This window comes from Bombus fervidus, chromosome 17 (genome assembly GCF_041682495.2).
Source record: "Bombus fervidus isolate BK054 chromosome 17, iyBomFerv1, whole genome shotgun sequence".
In the NCBI taxonomy this organism is placed as follows: domain Eukaryota; kingdom Metazoa; phylum Arthropoda; class Insecta; order Hymenoptera; family Apidae; genus Bombus; species Bombus fervidus.
This window is the reverse complement of record NC_091533.1, coordinates 177,184-198,747: the sequence shown is the minus strand read 5'-3', so window position 1 is coordinate 198,747 and position 21,564 is coordinate 177,184. Positions and strand designations below refer to the sequence as shown.

General features: G+C 33.9%; 2 protein-coding genes across 2 annotated transcripts in view; both read right to left on the bottom strand.

The window, feature by feature from the left end:
* Nucleotides 1-175: 175 nt before the first annotated feature.
* Nucleotides 176-1,684, bottom strand: LOC141445926 (uncharacterized). Its single transcript, XM_074112133.1, has 2 exons — nucleotides 731-1,684; nucleotides 176-637 (listed from the first exon to the last, which is right to left on the bottom strand). Exons 1-2 carry the CDS (start codon nucleotides 959-961, stop codon nucleotides 548-550), a joined length of 321 nt encoding a protein of 106 aa, XP_073968234.1. The 5' UTR covers nucleotides 962-1,684; the 3' UTR covers nucleotides 176-547.
* Nucleotides 1,685-1,761: 77 nt separating this feature from the next.
* Nucleotides 1,762-21,564, bottom strand: part of Angel (protein angel) — a 33,169-nt gene continuing 13,366 nt past the window's right edge. Inside the window, exons 4-6 of the mRNA XM_072020433.1 lie at nucleotides 16,741-17,114; nucleotides 7,817-8,063; nucleotides 1,762-2,398 (exon numbers count right to left, since the gene is read on the bottom strand). Coding sequence (XP_071876534.1) covers nucleotides 2,009-2,398; nucleotides 7,817-8,063; nucleotides 16,741-17,114 — 1,011 coding nt within the window. The 3' untranslated portion in view covers nucleotides 1,762-2,008. The remainder of the gene's footprint in view (nucleotides 2,399-7,816; nucleotides 8,064-16,740; nucleotides 17,115-21,564) is intronic.

Genomic DNA, 21,564 nt, shown 5'->3' with positions numbered 1-21,564 from the left:
CTTGTTCTTCTCTTGCTTCCCTTTGTGTCCCTCCATTTCTCACCTCTTCTAGTTCCTTCTTTCTCTTTCTTGCTCTTTCCCCTTCTTGGCCATTTCCCCAGTTTCTCTCTCTTTCCTTTATGCGCTCCTTTACTAATTCCCTTTTTGACTCTATGGCTTTCCCTTCGTACCTTGCTGCTCTTCTTAGTGCTTTTTCTTTTATTTCTATTAGTTTGAATTCCTCTGTCAATATGTAGTTCGGTGTTGTCATATCTAAACCTAGGATCCATTTTACATATCTTCTTTGTATTTTATCCAGCCTTTCTTCTATGTTCCGGCCCCATATTTCTGCTCCAAACAGTGCTACGCTCTCTATCAGTGCTCGAAACATCTTCATTCTCCTTTTGTAGTCCTGTTTGAAATTTCTTTCTCCCACGGTCCATGTTTTCTTCATTGCTATTGTTGCTCTCTTTTTCCTGTCTTGTACGCGTTTCTCATCACTGCCGTTATTCTGTAGTATGTACCCTATGTATCTTATCTCTTCCACTTCTTCTAATTCTCGCTCTCCTCATTTCCATTTTCTTTGTCTCTTCTTGTTCTTTCTTTTTTCAAGCACTACAATTTTGGTCTTTTCCGTGCTCAGTTCCAATCCGGTTTCCTTTAAAAATTTTTCAAATCTCTTTAGCATCTGCTTCAGTTCTTCTTCTCTATCAGCCATCAGCATATCGTCTGCATATGTCAGTGACCATACCTTCCTTTCTCCTACCACTATGCCCCCGACTTGTCCTTTCCTTAATTCTTCTTCTAGTTTTTTATATCCAATCTTTACATATTCACCCTTTTCCTTTCTTTCTCTGGCTACCCTTCTTATGTGTTGCTGTATTTCCCTTTCTTTTCTTGTCAGATCATCGTCTATGTATACCCCCTTTTCCAATTTGCTTTTCTCCTTCATTATCCTTCTTTTTTCCTCCATCGATTTCATTGTCGCCACTATTATTGCGTTCTTGCACCCCACCTTTATCGTATGTGCTTTTTCTACTTCTGCCCCCTATCCTAGTGAGAAAATAATACGTACAAAATTTCAGAGTGACTGGACAACAGGAATCTGTGGCTTATTTGAGTTAAAGTTTTAAAACCTTTTACTTCACGTCAGTTTCGAACATAATCGTGTTCCGCTCTTTGACAAGTGTCTAACAGAATAGAAAGCGAGTAAACGAATATTTCAATAATTACAAAGGTATAAATTAAGGAATTTATTATAAAAACATTGTGACCTTTTTAAATATATTGTTCCAAATATTAAGGTAAATGTAAATATCTATGACATTAGGGAATGCAGTAGCTACAAAAGGTACATACCCTCATTCTCCAATGAAGCATTTTTTTCTTAGATTCTACATACATTTCATTGCCATAGTATCAAATTACTCGAAGAAGGTATCCCGCTGGGGATAACCATCCACATGTTATTTGGCAATCAAGTTAAAAAAATTTACCAAATGTCCAGCTGGACAAATTGTAAAGTACAAATTAAATAATAAAAAAAAAATTATATCAAATTTTTACATATTTATAATTTATACATATGAAAATACTACTAAATGATAAAACGTTGATAGTAATCGGATCTAATTAATTCGTATATAAATGCAAGAATAAATGTACGGTACAAATACTTTTTGTAGCCATTGTACGAATATAATAATAGAAACAGTAATACGCTTAAAGAACAATAATTTTGTATTAAATTTGGTTTCTGTACCCGAGATAAATATTTTAATCTACATAGTATAATATATGTCATATTTAATATAATAAATCATTACAAACTACAATGTTTTCCATATTTATCAATAACAATAAAGGAAAATAGTAACATTTTTAATTTTTTATACAAAATAACATGGCTATTCTGTACAGTGTCTCTTACTTACATTATCTTTTCATACATAGTGTAAAAAAGGTGTTTTGTATCAAGGTTATAACATAATAACTTTTCCCTATGTTATAAATCATGATATTAACAGTTCTAAAGCTTGCTTTTACGTAGTTTAAAAGTAGCTGCTAAACACAAATGATCACTTCCAACTGCGAAATTAGGTATTGTTGGTAAAGTGTTGCATCTCGTGGCTGTGGGTAAATCATATATCTCAAGAAGTTCCAGATCGCTATAAAAAATATAATCAACAGTGATCCATTTGCCCTGATTTGTTGTAGCTTCTTGTTCTCCGTGACAATTTTGATGTTTGTATACACTATTAAAATTGAAAGGATGAGTTAAGGTGCCAGAACAGAAATTAACACGATAATCATGTGCAATTTCTATTGTTTGAAAATCAGTTGTATCTGCTTTCACTTCACAAAGGTTTGGTGAATTATTTTCCGAAGTATCTACATTGTGGTGTTCGCTATTTTCCAACTGCAACAGATTAAATATTCAATTTACCTTCTTGCTTTGTAAATTGCGGATATAACTGGAATAGAAATAATACACGGTCATATTTCAAAACTCTTAATACGATATATATACAGGGTGTAAAAAAATTGTTTGTCACAGCTTTGGCAAGTAAGTCTATATCTTTAGATTCCATTGGTGCAGATTTGTTAAGAGAAGTGACCGCAAAGTCGACTTCGATTTTAAATTCCGAGGTCAAATTGTTTTTAATATCTTTTTTAGAAAATAAAATAAATAAATTACAAAATAAAGACAACAAACTACCTAAACCTTCTGACCAGCATTCTGTATAAAAACAAGAATACTAGAAAATTGAAAAGAAAACACCTGAAAGATTTAATAACTCAAATGCAAATATAGTGCTCCATACCTATGGTACTTACGACATATAAAAAATAAGGATGCTAATTAAAGAATTGGCGTCTACTTAAACATTACCATTCGAATCTCATACCAACCTGGATGGCTCAAATTAACCACAACCTAACCCCAATCTAGGACTTGTAGACCGTAGACCGGTTTTCCATTATACATATCTTATCGATTGTCGATATATTTTATATGCTAAGGAATATTTCTCAGCGACTTCACCAATAGTAGACTATACAAGCTTTATCTACTGCGAGACGTAAATATATTATATACGAATAAAATCAGTTATACATACATACAGATATTAAAATTAATAAAACTTTAAGATTTTTTCCAAGAGAATGGTAGGGTTATGATCATGGTTCCTTTGAGACTTTCAATCCTTGCAACGAGTATTATACGATGCAATCAAAAAATTTGAAAATCTGCCAAAGCCATGACGAACTGTTTTTTAACATCCTGTACATTGTACATATTGTAGGTAACTGTTCAGAAGAAGTTTATCTTCAACACCAATCCTGTTGATTTTGAAATAAAACTTTTTTGTAAAACTATTTGAGGTAAAATGATTTGTCCTTTGAACAATTTTTTCTTATACATATAACGGGTGGTCAGCCTTAACACGTTGAATGCGGCGTCAGACCCTAGGGACTGACATTGTACTGTTGTAGAAAGGACTAAAACGTCACGTTCATCCTTCTACTTCCATATTGTAATTCCATCACTACTTTCCTTAGTAATATATTCTCCGTGTTTCAATTTTGCATATTTTTTTTTAACGAGCTTATTCGTCAATTCCGTGCTCCTATATCAATTGTCGACACATAAATGTGCATGTTTTTTCGTCCAGTCGCGGGGAGACGCGGTAGCGTTGAAGCGCGTCAACGGGAGTTGTGAATTCCCGTTACGATTAAACTAAGCCTCGGAGGATACTAAGTCTCGCGACGTAACAGTGGGAACTTTATCAAATACATCTTTGCATAAATCCAGTGCAATATCGGGTGAAATATTTTCTTTGCCAGCAGATTTTGTAATATAGTGTAAATAAGGAAGCTATATGTGTATCCATATTCGCAGCGCAGTTTAAATGCTTTTATGCCATATATACAGCTTTTCTGTTTTAGATATTGCCTAAATACGATTCGTTCACGAAATAGGATCAATGACTCGTCAGTGCACAACATTTCTTGTGGATCGTAATATCGTTTGAAATTTTCATTTACAGCATCAACGAGATATTGAATCTTTGATAAACGATTGGATGTATCAACCGCTTCATTATTTTCAAAATGCAGCATCCTCAGGGAAATTTCGAACCGATCGAAATACTCATTATTTTTCATGGGAATGTTTGGACAAATAAAGGTCTTTAGATCAATATAATTTTATAGATGGAAATTTGATCAGCCCTGTCTGTAAAATCAACACCATAACACGCTTTATTTAGTTTTTATTCGCTGGTATCCATTTATCCAAACGCTTAGAAGTCTTCGTCGATTGTGCAGCACAAATATTTTTGTGTTTATATTTTCCAAAATTTCGTCTGCAGCAAAAAATTCATAAATATCCTCGATTTTAATGCAATCCTGTACTTCCGCAGTATTTTCCCTTCTTTTTCTTTTTTTTTTCTCTTTTATGTCATCATATGCACTTATGAAAGGAATGATATTTGGTTGGTTGCCAATTAGATCGAACCATTCCACATTTTGACCATCGGACCATTGCGTATCTAACAAGTCGCTTGCATTACTTCATTTACTGAACGATGGTGACAATAATTCGATTGACGTATCTCTATCATTACCTCTCGACATGGTAGTATTATGAACAACAAGTATTTTTTAATATAATAAAACAACTAAAGAACATTGTAAAAAACACCTTGAATAGAACTTGATAAAATTTAGTAAAAACAAAATGAAACTTCTTGCTTTCAAATTATGTCTTTACTGTTACAAGGCTTGCCTACATCTGTTCATTTCTTAGGCATCGACTTTTTAATGCTCGAAAAACAAAACAGTCGTGTTGAACGTGTTGTCTTGTGTTTATGCATCGTATTGACCAGCTCGCGCTCAGCTCTTTGCGCCGGCCAAACGGAAAGCATACCGACATTGATTCTGCACCCAACGTGTTAATTTTCAAGATATTCACAAAAAAAAAAAAAAAAAAAAAAGAAAAAAAAACTGTGGGTTTCACTACAGTGTATTCTGCCTATAATTATATACGTGACAGCGTATGCGTTAGTATTGGTTGCCTCGCGGCACAATGTGGTGGACGGATAAAGTACACAACAAGTCCAACCTATATAAACTTTATAGGTATAAACAAACGATAACAATTAGGTTTGAGTTAAGCGTTATTTTATCCGGCCATCATAAGGCGGCTGCCAACCAAAATCAACGCATACACTGTTATGAACGCATAATTACAGAGAGAATTCATCGTAATGGTACAGTTTTTTGCCAATACAGTAGACTCCGCTTTAGGCCTTCGCTTTAATCGACCACATTTTTAGTAATATGGAAAACATCGATCAGAAGAAAAATTATTGAGATACATATTCCGTCATTATTCGCTTTCTTTCGACTAAATTTACTTTTTGTCACTTTTTGCATTTTTTAAGTAGTCGTTATTTTACTAATTTTATTTTCTATTCATATTAAATTTTTGAATACTGTATTCTGTACATCTGCGTTATAAAAAGAACTTATACATACAATATATGTATTACATATGTATCATATTTTCATCCATGGTATGGTCCATTGAAAGCAATGCGTACAAGGAGGAAATTGTGTTTCTTTTTTTATTACGGACTTATCACCAAAAGATAATCGGCAATTCATCTTTTCTCAGTCAGTCAGTCCTATCAAACATTTGGGCAGCGTCTTTCAAGTAATCTCAAAAGCATTTTAAATGTTACTTCCACACTTCTGTTTTCTTGTATTTATTGCTTTAACGTGAAGTACACTATATATCGTGTTGTAAGCGTAAGCGAAATATATTGACTATTGCAATAAAATTGAAAGTATTGGAACGTTTGGATAATAATGGACATGCAAGTCTGACATGTAACGATTTGAATATCGGGATGAGTATCGTTCCAATCGTTCCAAGACTTGTAAGATAATCGTAAAGTCACCTTCGGCTATGAAAAAGCAGGCGTCAACACTTAAAAGGATTCTATAAATTAAACCCTCATCCGCGTGGCGTGCGGGCCAGCGGTCCCGTCGTCTTGCAATTGCGATTGCCTAGGTTCCAGAAAGAGATAGTGAAAACACGCGAGAAAAAGTCTGACCTTCTGCGTGGCTGCGATGCGAAGGATACTCGTCATTCATTTTACAGTCGTCACGGACGTAAAAGCAAAACCACGCGAGTTCATCATATTCCGAGCTCGCAGAACGTGTTGCAGGCGGAACTACCAAATTACCGTTTGCGTGCATCCTACAGACTTTAGTGTAAAAATACAATCAGAAAGAATGCTATCGAAAAAAAGTAAAAATGAAATAGTTGATGATGCGTTATGGATATGGCTCGTGCAGCAATGACAAAAAGTTATTAGTGGGCCAATTTTAGAAGAAAAAACAATCCAATTGCGCAAGAAATTTAGCGACGAAGAATTCTTGACGAGCGAAGGTTGTCTTTAACGACGGATAAAGCAACACGGTGTGCATTATTTATATGTTTGTGATGAAAAAATTAACAGACCAAAACGCTGTAAATGAATTTTCAAAGGAATTTGTAGACATTATACAGAAGAAAAATCTTAGCCCTGGGCAAGCGTACAGTTCCGATGAAACAGGTTTAAAATCGCTGCTGCATTCTTTTATAGGCAAAACAGCTAAGCCAAAAACATTTAGAGATATTAATGCGATCGAAACTGTCAATCAAGGCTATTCTTTTCCTTGATAATGCTCCCATGTATCCGAAAAATATTTTTTTTTGATGACATTAAGGTGATGATTTTAGGTGATTAAGCTGCTGTTACAACTTTGATCCAACCCATGCATCATGGTGTGATAATTAGCCTGAAAAATACGTTATAGAAGAAAACTTCTAACACAATTACTCGAAATAATAAGTAACCGAGAAAGACGACTTACTGCTGCCCTTAAAAATATTAATATTACACATGTTATTATATATTGGCATCTGCTTCTGAAGAAACCCCAGCATCGACGTTTTTAACATCATGGAAGAAATAATGACCTGATGCGAAAAAATTCATCGAGGGAAACTAGTTGCGAAAGGAGCTATGTGCCAATGATCGAACAGATCACGATAATAATATTGCTTTGCTCAATGATTTCGATCTTTTGGCTGGATGCGAAAATTCAAAAATAGACGATGCCGCTAAATAGCTTATAAATATTTTAGAGAATGAAATATTAACGGATGACGAAATTATCCAAGCAATTGGATGATGGGAGATGAAGAATTAAATAATTTAGCAGTTTTGAGTGCAGACAAGAAGAAGTGAGTCATGCAGAAGGTAAGATTGCAATTGAAACTACGATGAGATATGTTGAGCAACAAGAGAATCATTTGCGATTAATATCTTATTTTAAAAGAAGTGGCGTGACATCGTATTAATAAACATAATTAAATCAAAGAAGCAGAAAGAAATTACCGACTTTTGTGTAAAAAATAATATTTAGTAAACATTGTTTATATGTACATATGTATGTATTAGGTATATGCAATAAACATTATTCATATACTTATACGTTACTGAACAAATTCAGTAACTACTTAAAAACGTTAATTGAAACATGTTATCGGATTAACTGGCCATTCGTTTATCCGACCAAGGGGATCCTGTTTACAGCGGCCGGTTAAGCGGGAGTCTACTGTATCTAGGAAACTAAGACTGATCGCCCACAATATGTATAGGGAAAAGTTGTTCAAAATGTTGATTAATATAATGTATTTCAAAATGATCGAAATCGGAGAGAAGATAGTTTTCCTGTAGTTTCACCTCCATTCACTATTTATTAATTATTAACATACCATCACTTTGTCTGTTCCTTCTCCACGTAGTCTCTGTTTTAAGACATTAAAATGTTGACAATTATCAGTAATGCAAAGCCGGGGAGGGATAAGAGAATTCGATAGAGACCGGTAGTCAGTTCGTTCAAGATTTTTCCCCCTCCCTTGATATTCAAATACTCCCTCCACAATAAATTTGTATACTCCAGAATGTGGCTGCAAGTTGAAATCACCTGCCAGTATGATTGGAAGATATTTGGCACCCGTCCTGTTCATAAAATAACAGATTAGATATATTATATATATGAGCGTAATTAATGTTTCCGTAATAAAACGTAGTCACAGAAAATAATATTTCAATTAAATTTTCGATGAAACTGTAGAGAAGCTGCGTTCTTTCCGATTTCCATGATTTTTTAACGTGTTATAGAAATCAACATTTTAAACAAGTACCTGTATACGTAACAATCGGACGGCTATAGTTTCCGAGATATCTGCAAAAAATTATAGATACCACTACAGTGAATTCTACCAATAATTGTGCATTCGTAACAGTGTACGCGTTAATATTGCCAGTCGCGTGTATTTTGTTTATAGTATATAAACGAGTATAGTTTGAGTATAGTATATATACGTATATAGTATATAAACGATGTTTGGGCGAAATAAATTTTATAAAATAGGTGAATGAGTGATTGATACTGTTTTACGAAATAGGAGAATTAATATCCATTCATGCAATGGCGGCCAGATTGAAAAGATTAACTAATATTTAATGACAACCAACGATAGATGATATTTATTTTTAGTTGAATTATAACAGATATTTCTTACAGTCTTACATATGCAGTTGCGCACGGAACTTTACCCATGCTCGTCCCACTCTCGTTCATATACATAAACAGAAGATAAGTGTTATGTTTTGACTAGGTCATTCTATCCAGCCGATTGCAACTAACGCAGCCGCAGCTGTTGCCACGGGTGTATAACTATAGGAAAAATTCACTGTATGGTATCGATAAATTTTTACAAATATATCGAATACTATAGCCGACCGACAATTACATGTACAGGAAAATGTTGTTCAAAATTTTAAGCTTTACAGCAGACTCAAAAATCATCGAAATCGGAGAGGCACCTATTTTTTCTACAGTTTCACCAGTTTCTTCAAAAATTAAAAGACCGGTACGCTGCGTTTCAGGATACGATCATACAAACAGATCTCGACAATAATATACCAAAGCCTAGGGAAAACCGTCCGAAAATTAAATCGTGACTAGTTGTGAAAAATCAAGTTGAAAGACAAAATCAGTTGGAAGACAAGAAAGTCTGCGCATGCATGACATACCATAAATGTCTAAAACAGAGATACCCAGTCATCTGTCTCTGCCTTGTAAGAATTTGAGGGACTTTGTTGACCTTTTATCTTGATCTTTCACAACTAGACGCGACTCAATTTTTTCAGCCAGTGTCGAGACCGGTTTATACGAAGATCGTGTTTCATGGTTACGATACGTATAGGTTATAGATCATAGGTATACCATTGTGTTCGACTACATAGCGCAACGCACAGATCATACACCGAAACCGGGACACAACAGTCCTTTATAACTGAAATTTCAAGGAATGTTGTCTTATATTTTCTAAATTTTTAAATCCGCAATTTTCAAGAAGAAATTTGCAAAACAATAATTTTCAATATTAAAAAATTAATGTTTCGGTGTAAGAAAATTCTATTGGGATATATTAAGCCTTCTAGGTAAAACTAAAAAGTGCGTAACTCAATCCGACAAATAATTTCCGGAACAAGAATTGTCTAGTGCACCTCGATTTCATAAAAATGAGCAAAAATTCCAAAATTCGAAGGTTCATACTTTTCAACTAAATTCAAAGAATGATGATTGATCTCGCTACCTCTAATTTCATGTGGACTATCTACGTATTTCATTAAACAAAAATTTTCAACATCGACCAGGTGATCGATTTAGCGTGGAATGACGCATACCTATTAGTCGCAAGATATAATGGTAGATAGTCCGCCGCTATTTAACCTTACCATACTATAATTTATGACTGAGCCAACGTTTCAATAAGGATCTCAGCAGAGTGCTACGAATAAATGTCTGGAAAATTGATAGTCGACGACTCGAAGTCGCTGAGCTATGAGAGGCATCAATGATATGACTATTTAAAATTTATGTTTAGAGATGCGTGAGATAGTTTAGAAATTACAAATGACTAACAACTCAACGCGTTGCACTGTCAAAGGATAGAAACTAGAGACATTGTTTAAAGGTCACAGGATGGAGAAGTTTGCTTTAGAACCACTGTGAGATCGCGATCGTTCAAAATTTCCAATATTTAACATACCAGTACTATTTTCATCGTTTTGATGTTTAGAATCGTCCACATATGTGCTTCTATGCAGTTAATTATCGATATTTCGGTCAATTATCGTACCGCTAAAGTGAATTCTGACTATAATTGTGCGCCTGTAACAGCGTCACGCTATTATAGTGTTTAAACTTGCTTGAACTCGAAATGCGTCAGTTTTGGGCCTAAATTTAAACTTAATTCTTACCATTTATTCATAGTATATAGGTTTGTGTTAGATATCATTTTATCCGGTCGGCGCGTACGCTATCTCAGACACACGATTATAAGCAGAAATCACTTTAAGGGTATCAACAGTTCTTTTGCGAATATCTCGGAAATTAAGGCCGAGCAACAATTACATTCATACAGGAAAGTTATTCAAAATCATGTCCCCGATAACATATTTAAAAATCAGTGACATCGGTGAGTTGTATGAGATATCGCTAACTACCACCCTCTACCGTTTCGTTTTTACCGTCGAAGTGTGGAAATTTATTCCAAAATTATCCTAATTAAGGGATAATTAAAATACCAGGAGATCGCTTTTCAACAAGGGCATGATCTTCCGTAATATGGATAAACGATTCATCTGATAGATTTAAAATAAAATGTACAAGATCTCTAGCTTTAGACATACACATATACGGATACGCATATTGATCGCAAAAATGATGTAAAATATACAGGTATGTATAAAAAGTAAGTCCAAATACTATAATAACGTGATTCTACACTTTTGGACCGGTGGAAATTTATAAAAAAAAAGTCCATGCAAAATTGATCTTGAGCATGATTTTAAAGACCAAATTTTTTTTATAGCAACGCCTGCTACTCATCACAACGGACAAAAGTTTCAAAGGAACCATGAATCGCAAAGAAGCCCTTCTCTCGGACAAAAGATGTCAAATCGTTAATAATTCTTAAAGTGGCTTTATTCACAACGTGTTTATATTTTGCAGTCAGATGGAAGAAAAATAGCATCTATTGTTCCACGTAGGTTGCTCGAGATCCACCATTATATATTCCATATCTTCCTTTCTTCCTTCCTTCATTTCTTTTTCCTTTTTCTACTTATTTAAGCAGTCGTGAACTCGCGTTTTATGTAAAAATTTTCACCAAGTTTCTCCCCAAGATTATACATTGATTTTGTATGGTAAATATCATATCATTCAACCAGATTCCATCATTTAACCGATGTTATCTGTTCACTTGAATTATAAACAATTTCTTCTTTCAAAGAAAAACAACGTTCTATCCATCTTGTTCCAAACATTTCGTTTAAAAATTGCCATACCGGTCGGCTATGGTGAGATGAAGTATCATCATCATGCAAAATAGTTGTCATCGATAAACATAAAATATGTCATCGATATACACAAAAGAAATGGGACCAGTAATATAATTTTCAATAGTTGCTGCCCATACGTGTATAGTGAATCGTTCTTGATTAAATCTTTCAACTAAAGCATGTGAACTTCTGTAGCGCTTCTAAGTAGCATAGTTACTTGGAGTGCTTGGACGCAACGAACTTTGTAAGGTCATACACCTTCTTCTTGAATTGTTCGCCGCACTATCATGTGAGTGATTCTCACGCGATAAACTATTTTTTGTAAGTATAGTAGTGGATAAGCATGTGCAAAAACGATAATTAATCTGTTCTTCTTTAGGATAATTGTTGCGCGGTAGATCACCAAATTGTTAACATAGCCACTAAAAATCGCATTGTCACGGAATGTCTTCTGCACATTGAGATGTTCTATTATTCCTGTATTCTAATATATTCTGAACTAATCTGTAATTTTCCTGTTGCATCGTAAATGACACGCTATTCTCACAATAGATGAAAATATAAATGTAAATATATTGTGAATGAAGGCAGTTAAAGAATTATTAAAACTTCAACATTCTTTTTCGACGGGGCCATTTGCGATCCATGGTTCCTCTAAGACTTTCGTTCTTTGCCATACGTAGAATACGTTGCAATAAAGAAAAACTTTGATCTTGAAAATCATGCTGTCACGTCTCGCGCTCCACACGAGCCGTAACATGACACACCGTAACTCGCGAATAGCTTAATATCGTATTAAGTAATATTAAAAATACTTTAATATCGCAATAAATTAATAAACAAATACACAACATTATTATTGAACAAAATAAAAATCTAAGAATATTGAAATAGAAACAAGGAACAAAAAGATGCACATTGATAAGCGCCGCTTTGCGCGCGCTCACCCCGACACAGTACACATTGCAATAAGCAGGCAATGGAAAGTTGAGATGATTTTCTCACGCAGCATCAACAGCGACAAACAACTAGCACGCGCCAAAAGATTAAGTATCGGCATCAGTAAAGGTAACCACATGCATGTAAGAAGAATGCAGCACAACAACTTCTAAACAGAGGAATCTTCAATAATAATTCCACGAAAACCACATCAGCTGAAACCCTAGTACTTCTAGAAGGACACCGGTAGAAACGAAGATTGCCGCGTCCGCAGAAATAACCACGTACCAAAACTCCGCGCTATCATGGAATAACCTGTCATGTGACAATTAGCCATGATAATCTTAGTATAAATAAGGGTAGCACTTAAAAACAGGAGTTCAGTCAGTAAAAGGAAAGTCAGTTATTCAGTTCAGTTGGTCAGTTAGAAAGCCAGTCTGTTACGACCGTTCGCGGAGAGACGCGGTCGCGAGGAAAACGCGTCAGCGAGAGGCGTAAATTCTCGCTACGATTCGGCTAATCGACGCCGCGAAAGAGTCGTTCCCCTTGTTTCGATTAGGATAACAGGGGTGGTTAACTGAAATCAACGCTGTGTTAACAGATTAATATGACGTATATATTCAACAATAGATTACACGATATTGTGAGCGTCACAAGTATTTGACGATGAGTACTGTTAATGCGTTACAGAAATATAACCCGACTTGACGATATCTCTCGATGAGTTAGTTAGACTTTACAAACGGACTGATTTAAGGGTAGAACCGTGGTAGACTTGTTGACTGTTCTGACGACGAAAATGGACTACTTGAAGGTGACGATGCTGTGTCAGAGGAGAGTTAGGGAAGGGTGTGTCTAGCGCACTGGATCATCGGATTTGTTGATGACAGTTTTTGGCCAGGAAAGTGAGGGTAATAGACATTGTTTCTATTGGCCGTTACGATTGTTAGTGGACTAGGAGGGGTCTTAGCCGCCCTCGATAGAAAGTTGGTGGTAGGAAACAAACCATAGACCTTAGAAAACGCTTTCGTAAAAAGATCTTTGTTCGATCTGAATGACTTTAGCTAGAATTTTCTAAGATTTATGGTCGGTCCTTGAGATTCTTAAGGGTACGCAATAAGGATGTGCGGACATCTGGCTGCCATCCCGCTCGCGATGCGAGGCCCGGTCCAGGTAGAGAGTCGGCCGACGTAACACAGTCAGTTAAAAATTTGTTGAGAGTCAGTTAAAATGGAGTTCAGTTCAGTTATTGAGTTCAGTGCAGATAGTTGAAATTTTGTCAAGAGTTAATTAAAAATTTATCACGAGTTAATATCAAGTTCGGAAGAATAGTAGTCTTTGCGAAACCGAGAATTGTTCTAATCCAGTCTTTGATTAACGTCAAGGAGTAAAATCGAGCATTTTATTAGTCGTCAACGATTCATACAGTCGACCTTCCAACAACTGTACTGACTCAGTACGATATTCTAAGAGTGCGATCAACCATACGTATAAACAAGGTAAGAAGCTAAACATTGTAACATTTTCTTTTTACGATTTCGGACTTGTACCACGTGTACGACTTCAATAAACTTATTCATTGACTATTATTCTCAACAATTAAGAAGATATCAGGAATATTTATTTATTCCAAGAAAAGGATACAATAGTTTGGAAACTGAAGATAGTGCTGCGCTCTAGAAGAGTGTGACAAGTTTCCGAAATCATTCCATTTAGTCGGTTGCCTTGTTTGAAACATTAACGAACGAGAATCGAAACATTATTCGAGAAATCTAAGATTCGACATTTAGAGTAACACATAACGGTTACGAACACCAAAGACCAAAATCAGGTTGTAACGATGCCCAAAGTGAATTTTTCATGTTTCTTCTTACAAATCTCTATCGATCTAGAAATGTAGAATCACATACTGCGGTAGATTTTCCGCTTACTTCTTATATACCCTGTATATATTTTGCTTACCCTTTTAATCTATTTGTCTTTTTATGCTAGTTACTATAGTATCATTCGTTGACTGCACAAAATTAACAAAAAACGACTATTTCAATGTTTTCGTTTTTTTCATCATCTTCTGCCTATTATAATTTGATCTTTCAAAAGTGCAGACGTCGAAAATGTATACGATACAATAATGTGCATTTCTTGTGAAAACATTTAATCAAAGTAATTCTTCAATGGTAATAGTAAGTATGATCGACGATCCAGTCACCTCCACAAGACATCGTTTATAAATATCACGTTTTACTTGTGGTTCATTGTAAAATAACACTTGGTGAAGAATTTACATTCATATACACCTATGTAGAATCTAGTTAATTAACAAGTTTCAACTATACAATATTCTCTCAGTTTGGTTAAAACAACTTTGACTTTTGCATGAAAATCATAACATTAAGTAGACTATTGGATCGGAGTTTTTCAATAGCTGCGTTTAAGTTTAAACACGTGAAACATTTGAAAATGAAATATCACATATAATACATACTCTGAATTGTGACTTTTCAACATGTATTTTATGCGGTTTGCATTTGCGGTATGCATTTTTATCATTTGATATTCTTCTAACACAAAAGGTACAAATGTACAAACAGCAAAAAAATTATGTACCGTTAATAGAGATGATGCTGTAGGTGAGAATGTAATATCGAAGTGGTTAGTTCGGTTCAAAAGTAAAAATTTTGACTATGATCCCGGTAGATCTATAATGGAACTTTTTATAATGAGAAAGTTGTAACGCTAATTGAAAATAATCTACGTCGCATGATATGTAATATCTAATAAATTTATGTCTCTAAACTCTGTTTTTGAATTCTATTTGAAAAACGCTACGAACTTTTATTCCAACCCAATAGATGGAACCGGAACACGAATACAAATAATGTACTCTTTGATACTCTAAATGACTGTGCTCTTGCGTCGTCATCCATGGGCGCCGTTATAATAAGAGTAAAGTCACCCTTGTATTCGTGTTCCAGTCTTCAAATCTCTTTTGTGATTTGTTTTAAGAGCGTAGGTAGTTGTTCCAAACAGACAAGCCTGTAATAACTTCCAATCTAGAGAAAATTGACAAAATGTTATCGACAGACGGCGTTGACACAAGGGTAAAACCACCCTTATATATGTATTCCAGTCTTCAAATCTTTGTTCCGAGTTGTTCTAGGAGTGTAGATACGTGTTCCAAAAGAAGAATCTTTTAATGTATATTATTGCTGTCAAAATGAATCAATAGAAATGTTTATTGTCTATGGGTACAGTTTCTTCAAATTATTTCCTAAACTAAATGTGATATTGAAATAATGCTTTGGAACAATGTTTAGAACAACTAGAACAATCGAGAACAATTTCTAAATGTTCGATTTTTAAAAAACGGAGATCTGGTAAGGAATCCATTTTTTTTAGATGGTCTCTGGAATCTTTTGCGATAAAATTGAAAAATTATTAAGAGCAATGTAAAACATGGGACAATTTGGAATAACAAAGAAAGATACGAGATTTAAAAATGGGGGAGGGCAACTAACTTTATACAGGTATATATTTTCGCCTATGTGGCTTTTTCAACAAACACAATACCCAATAAACGTGACTTAGCCATACTGAGTCATATTAATTCAATCTGATATTTCTGCACTTGATAAGTACTATGATATAGTGAAATATGGATTAAAGATGTAACTCAGCCATATTTTGTTACATTTGTTATGTTAAAGAAAATAATTCTAGCGTCTGATGTTAATATATTTTACGACTGATATTTTTTATGAAATAATTATTTAACACGCAATTTGATTTAAAAGAGATATATATGGTTTCAATAAAATGGTGTTACATTGCGTACAGCAAGAGACACGAATAACAGTGACCAATTTGTTCAGTATCTTCGATTTTGTTCAATCTATAATATGTTAAAAAGAATTATTTAAGCGAGCAAAACATCACAAAAATAAGTGTCGCAAACAATTGCAAATTTCAGTAGTATTTTTAATTTTATTTTAAAACTAGAATTAAACTTCAAACTAGGAGAAATCCCGGAAAACTTCATCGTTTTTATTTTGTGATTCGTCTATTAGAGCTAAATCGATAAAATTGTCGATAAAGGGTATCGTCTCCGATTTCGATGATTTTTAAGTATATCGTATATTTACAAAATGATTTACAATGTACAGGATGTATAAAAAGTAAGTCCAAACACTATAATAGCGTGATTCTACATTTCTGGATCCCTCTGGTGGAAATTTGTAAAAAAAGTATATGCAAAATTGACCTTGAGCATAATTTTCAAGACCAAATCTATTGCTTGCCCTTCCTAGAATAAAAACTTAAACAAATAGGATAAATTACTTACATTGTATTCTCCAGGAAAGCAATCCTCTCAATTTCTGCTAAAAGAAGTTGAGTTTGTCCCAATCTCACATCATGTCGTCTCGGATTGTAAAGTAGATGGGTCGTAGCAATCACCAATTGTATTTCAGGATTTTTTTTAACTGCCAGTTTTGCAATAATTCCAACATTATCTCTATTCAACAATTCTATACCAGATTGATAAAGCTCAACTTTTGCATGGTCTATTAAAATAAGCTGATCAGATCGATATAGAAATAGCAATCCATCTTTTTTATCGTTTGTTCGTTTTTTATATAAGTAGTTATAACCTAACTCCTTGAGCGGAAGCAAAAATTCTTCCAAATGTTCTTCTTGCATTTCTTGAAGGCAAATCACCTGCAATCACCGACCACATAATTTAAAAAAAATCTCTTTAGATACTCTTCTATAAATGATAACTTTAACAAAAAATAGAACTTTGAGATAGAAATAATTATAGTAAAATTATATTAAAATTATAAGAAATCACAATAAGTTCTTAAGAAACTTTTAATCGCAAACGCCATCAATATTTTATGTTACAAATCTATTTTCTGTTATTATATCTCATACTTATTTAATATTATTCACCATCTAATATTGTTTCTCGGTTAAATAAGCATATTAGATAAAAACAGGTTAGTTTATTATTTTTGACGTAAGTGTACCAAAATATATTCCTAGAATACCAATGTATACCAAATGATACCAAAATTCTAATCAGATTGGTAACAATCTCATTCAATTATATGTATTATGCTTAGGTCAACAAGCTCTAAAATATAGCAACGAATTTTATGCTACAGATTTCAGTAAAAATAGGATGATATGAAAATAAAGTTTTTTCTACAAATCTACAAATGCACACATGAAGATATAGAGTAGAATATTATACAAAATTATCAAAATTATTTGTTATTACACTATTGGAAGGTGATTCTACACCTTCGTATTGACGAAGATCTGTTAAAACAATGATGAAAAAATCGGCTTTGACCTTGAAATCTTCAACTTAATTTTCGTTTCATCTTATCTTTATTGAAATGTATAACACAAAATTCGTCGTAACATAAATAAGAAGTGGAAGCCGCTAAATAAATAAAAATAAATGTGCATGCATTATTTGGGACTCTACTTATTAGTAGGATAGTAAGATAAATATTAGGGAATAAACACGATTTGCAAATAAAAAATGCAGATTTTTCTAGAATTTATACTGCATTCATACCCCGCAATCAAAAGCTCGAAAGTAATAGTCCGTAGGACAATAAACACTTTGTCGTATGATCTCAGAAAACTTAATTTATCAATTTTATTGTTAGATTGGTGCTTAAGATTGGTAAAACAGAAATCCGCCTGTTGGTGACCGAAACAAGGACCAACGAAAGCCATTTTACTTGTCAAATAATGTTATATAGTATCATTTATATAGCAGCAAAACTGATTCTCCGTTTATTTATTATATGCTTAGATAGGATACCTCAACACGATACCTCAAATCTAATTGTCTTGTAACTTATAACTGATTTCTTCGCCGATCACTTCGAGACAGTCTATACAAATTCTAAAAATTACACTACTTCCAATCGCGTCTGTGTTAGTATTCTAGGCACAGCTAATTTCTCAATTAGCATTAGCGATGTATATAGCGAACGTCTGAACATCAACAAGAGTATAGGTGAAAATGAGATACCTGATTATCAATATTTTATATGAATTATGAGTTCATTTTGTTTAAGACTTATTTCAACTTCCGGTTGCTCTCCCAATGGAAAACAAGCACCAGTACAGAAATGCGGCGAGAATGAAAATACTGATATTACTAATTACAGATCGATATCCCAATTAAATGTCATGGGTAAAATATTCGAGAACATTGCGACAAAAAAAGAACTTGTACTCGTCGTTAACGTTATTTCAAACAATCAGCACAGCTTCGTATCTGGTTGCTTCACATAGGGGGACTGCCGTGTCGGAATGCAGTCTGTGTTTTAACGGCTGTGTCCATCTTACGCAAATCCTTGTGTGTCGTTGCACTTTGTACATTTATGTACATGATATAAAGAAAGGAAGTGTAAAAAGGACTGCAGCCTGATCCTAAACTTTCGGATCAATGGAGATTTGTAACAAAAAAAAAGTTGGTGCAGAAATGAACGCGATCTTGAAATTCAAAGTCAAATTTTTTATTATTTATGCAACAGATGCAAGAAAAGTAGCGTTTATTGATACAGGTTAATAATGCCAATCTATCATTACACATATCGCATATCTTCTTTTCTTTGCTTCTTTTTTCCTTTCTATCTCGCTATTTAAACAGTCCCAAAATTGCTCCTCATTTCGGTAGTTTCCCCTAAAATTACTTATAATTCTCCATTTCGAATGATAAAATTTCACATTCAATTCAATTCGATGCATTTCACTTCGGCTGCTTTTGAAACAATGGTAACTCCGATAAGTATTCAGAAACGTAAGTAAACACAATAAAATAGCAAAGATCTCTTCTTTTCGGCAGAAATTTATTTTTGATCATACGCGACGGAAAGTATACTCAATTTAACGTTAACATTCAATAAATGTATTTTAATATATAAATTATATAAATTATGAAACCGAACTATGAACAATATTCACTCAGCAAAGAGACTCAGCAAAGAAAAATTTGCAATACTACTGAATCTGGAGTACGAGATGGCCCATGAGAAGTTGGAGTGTGTTCTATTCACGATAACACAAACATTTCATTCAAAAATTGGTGTAAAAGTCCTATTTTCGATAAAACCTTCGAAATTATTGCATGTGGTCTTTCGCGAGTTTAAATCTTAACGTTTGTTAATTGAGGATGCTACATAATTATAACTTAAGCAGCATCCAATGGCAAAAGTTTCGTCGAGTGACAGAGCTATTTAGAGTACTCGAGTGCAGCAAATTTTATAAAATTGTAAATTTCATCTCTTATTCGCCGCACTGTTATATGATTGATTCGACGATCTTTTCTATGTAAGCTCATTAGTAGATATGCATTAGCAAGGGGCGATGATTAATCTACTTTTCTTTAGGAATGCGAAGCCGATTTGATCTTTGATATGGATTTAAATGTCGCAATACTAATTTTTCATCAAAAAATTGTTAATTTAGCCGCTGAAAATGGCATTGTCACAGTACCTTTCCTGCACTGTATTCCGATATACCTGCAATTTCCAGCTACTTCATCAGTAGCACGTTAATTTTCTTATTAAAAAAAGTAAATGTAAATATAATGTAATACAAATATAAATATAGATATATAAATATAAATATACTGTGAATAAAGTTAGTTTAAGAATTATTAGAACTTTAATACGGTCATTTCAAGGTCAAGGTCCTTGATTCCTGCACCAACTTTTTTACACATCCCTACCGATCCAAAAGTATAGAATCAGGCGACGATCCTCTTTATACTTACTTTCTATACACTGTGTATATTTCGTGTTAATATGCATAAAATATTAGGTTGTCCGGGAAGTGTCTTTCTTTCGCAAACGTGTTTTTTACAACAGTGCACCTTCATACAAATGTGAAACCAAGTTTGTGAAATGTCACGATGTTTATCTCAACAAAACAAAATGGATCGTACGTAATTCGACAAAATAATATAAAACAAAAAACGTTGTGCGTCTATTATTTCCTCATAAAACGAAAGAAACTTTTCGGGCAACCTAATAGAGTTTCAACTAGAGATTATCCGTTTTTAATCTGTTCGATTCTTAAATGCATTAAAAATCGGAGTAAAAAATGTAAAGTGCGAATGAAATAAAAAGAGAAACTCCCAATCTGGCAATTATCTCTTATGATATTCTGCAAGGAGGTAATACGATGCAACATCGAGTGTGTCTGCCAGAGTAAGAAATACTGAGCGTTTTGAACAATTATTTTATAGTGCAGAATATCGCAAAATTTCATGCAGCGTTTATCTCGTAACGCGAACTTGTATAACAAATTCAATGTGTATTATCTTGTAGAGTAGGAAGTTTTTTTACAACAATACGCGTCCATTATTAAATGATTAACTTAAACGATTAATGTATTAACACTACACTCGCGATATAATCAATCACTTGTCTAAAATAATATGAATATATATTCTTGTATAGAATAGAATAAAATATATAGACTTTGCCTCAGGAGAATTTTCTTAGGCAAATGATAGTGATGACACTGTGATAATAACCAAATAGTAACGGAATAGGCTCCTCTGAGATACATCAGACAACAACCCCTCCAGAGGGACTAAAACCACAGTATAAAAACCCCCCAAAATAAACGCTCGAATCAGTCTGTTAAAATATTTTCACTCAGTCATCATTCTGTAACACTTTGAACGGTAACTCTGTCGGATTTGCATAATAAATTCTATTATCATATACAAAGTTCAATTTCTTCACCTTATTCGTGAAACGTTCTAACTGTGACGCGAGGAGATCACCGGCGATCTATCGGTTTCGTGATTTATTGTGTCTCCGACGTGACACATACGCACGCCACAATCTGTACGATCCAGTACGATGCAATGGCACAAAGCAGAATGCACGCGTATAGAAATTTAAAAAATTATATTATATATAAGTACAAAACTAAACCTAGATCGACATTTAATTCGGCATATAATTTTTCCTATTTATTTCGGTGTCTAAGATCGATCCTGCAAAAATGTTCCACGAATTCATTTATGTAATCTCTGTATACTGTATCCCTGTATACAATACATATTCTGGTAAAATACATATACTAAGAACGTAAAATCTGTCAGTGATTAAAGCTTTCAATGACT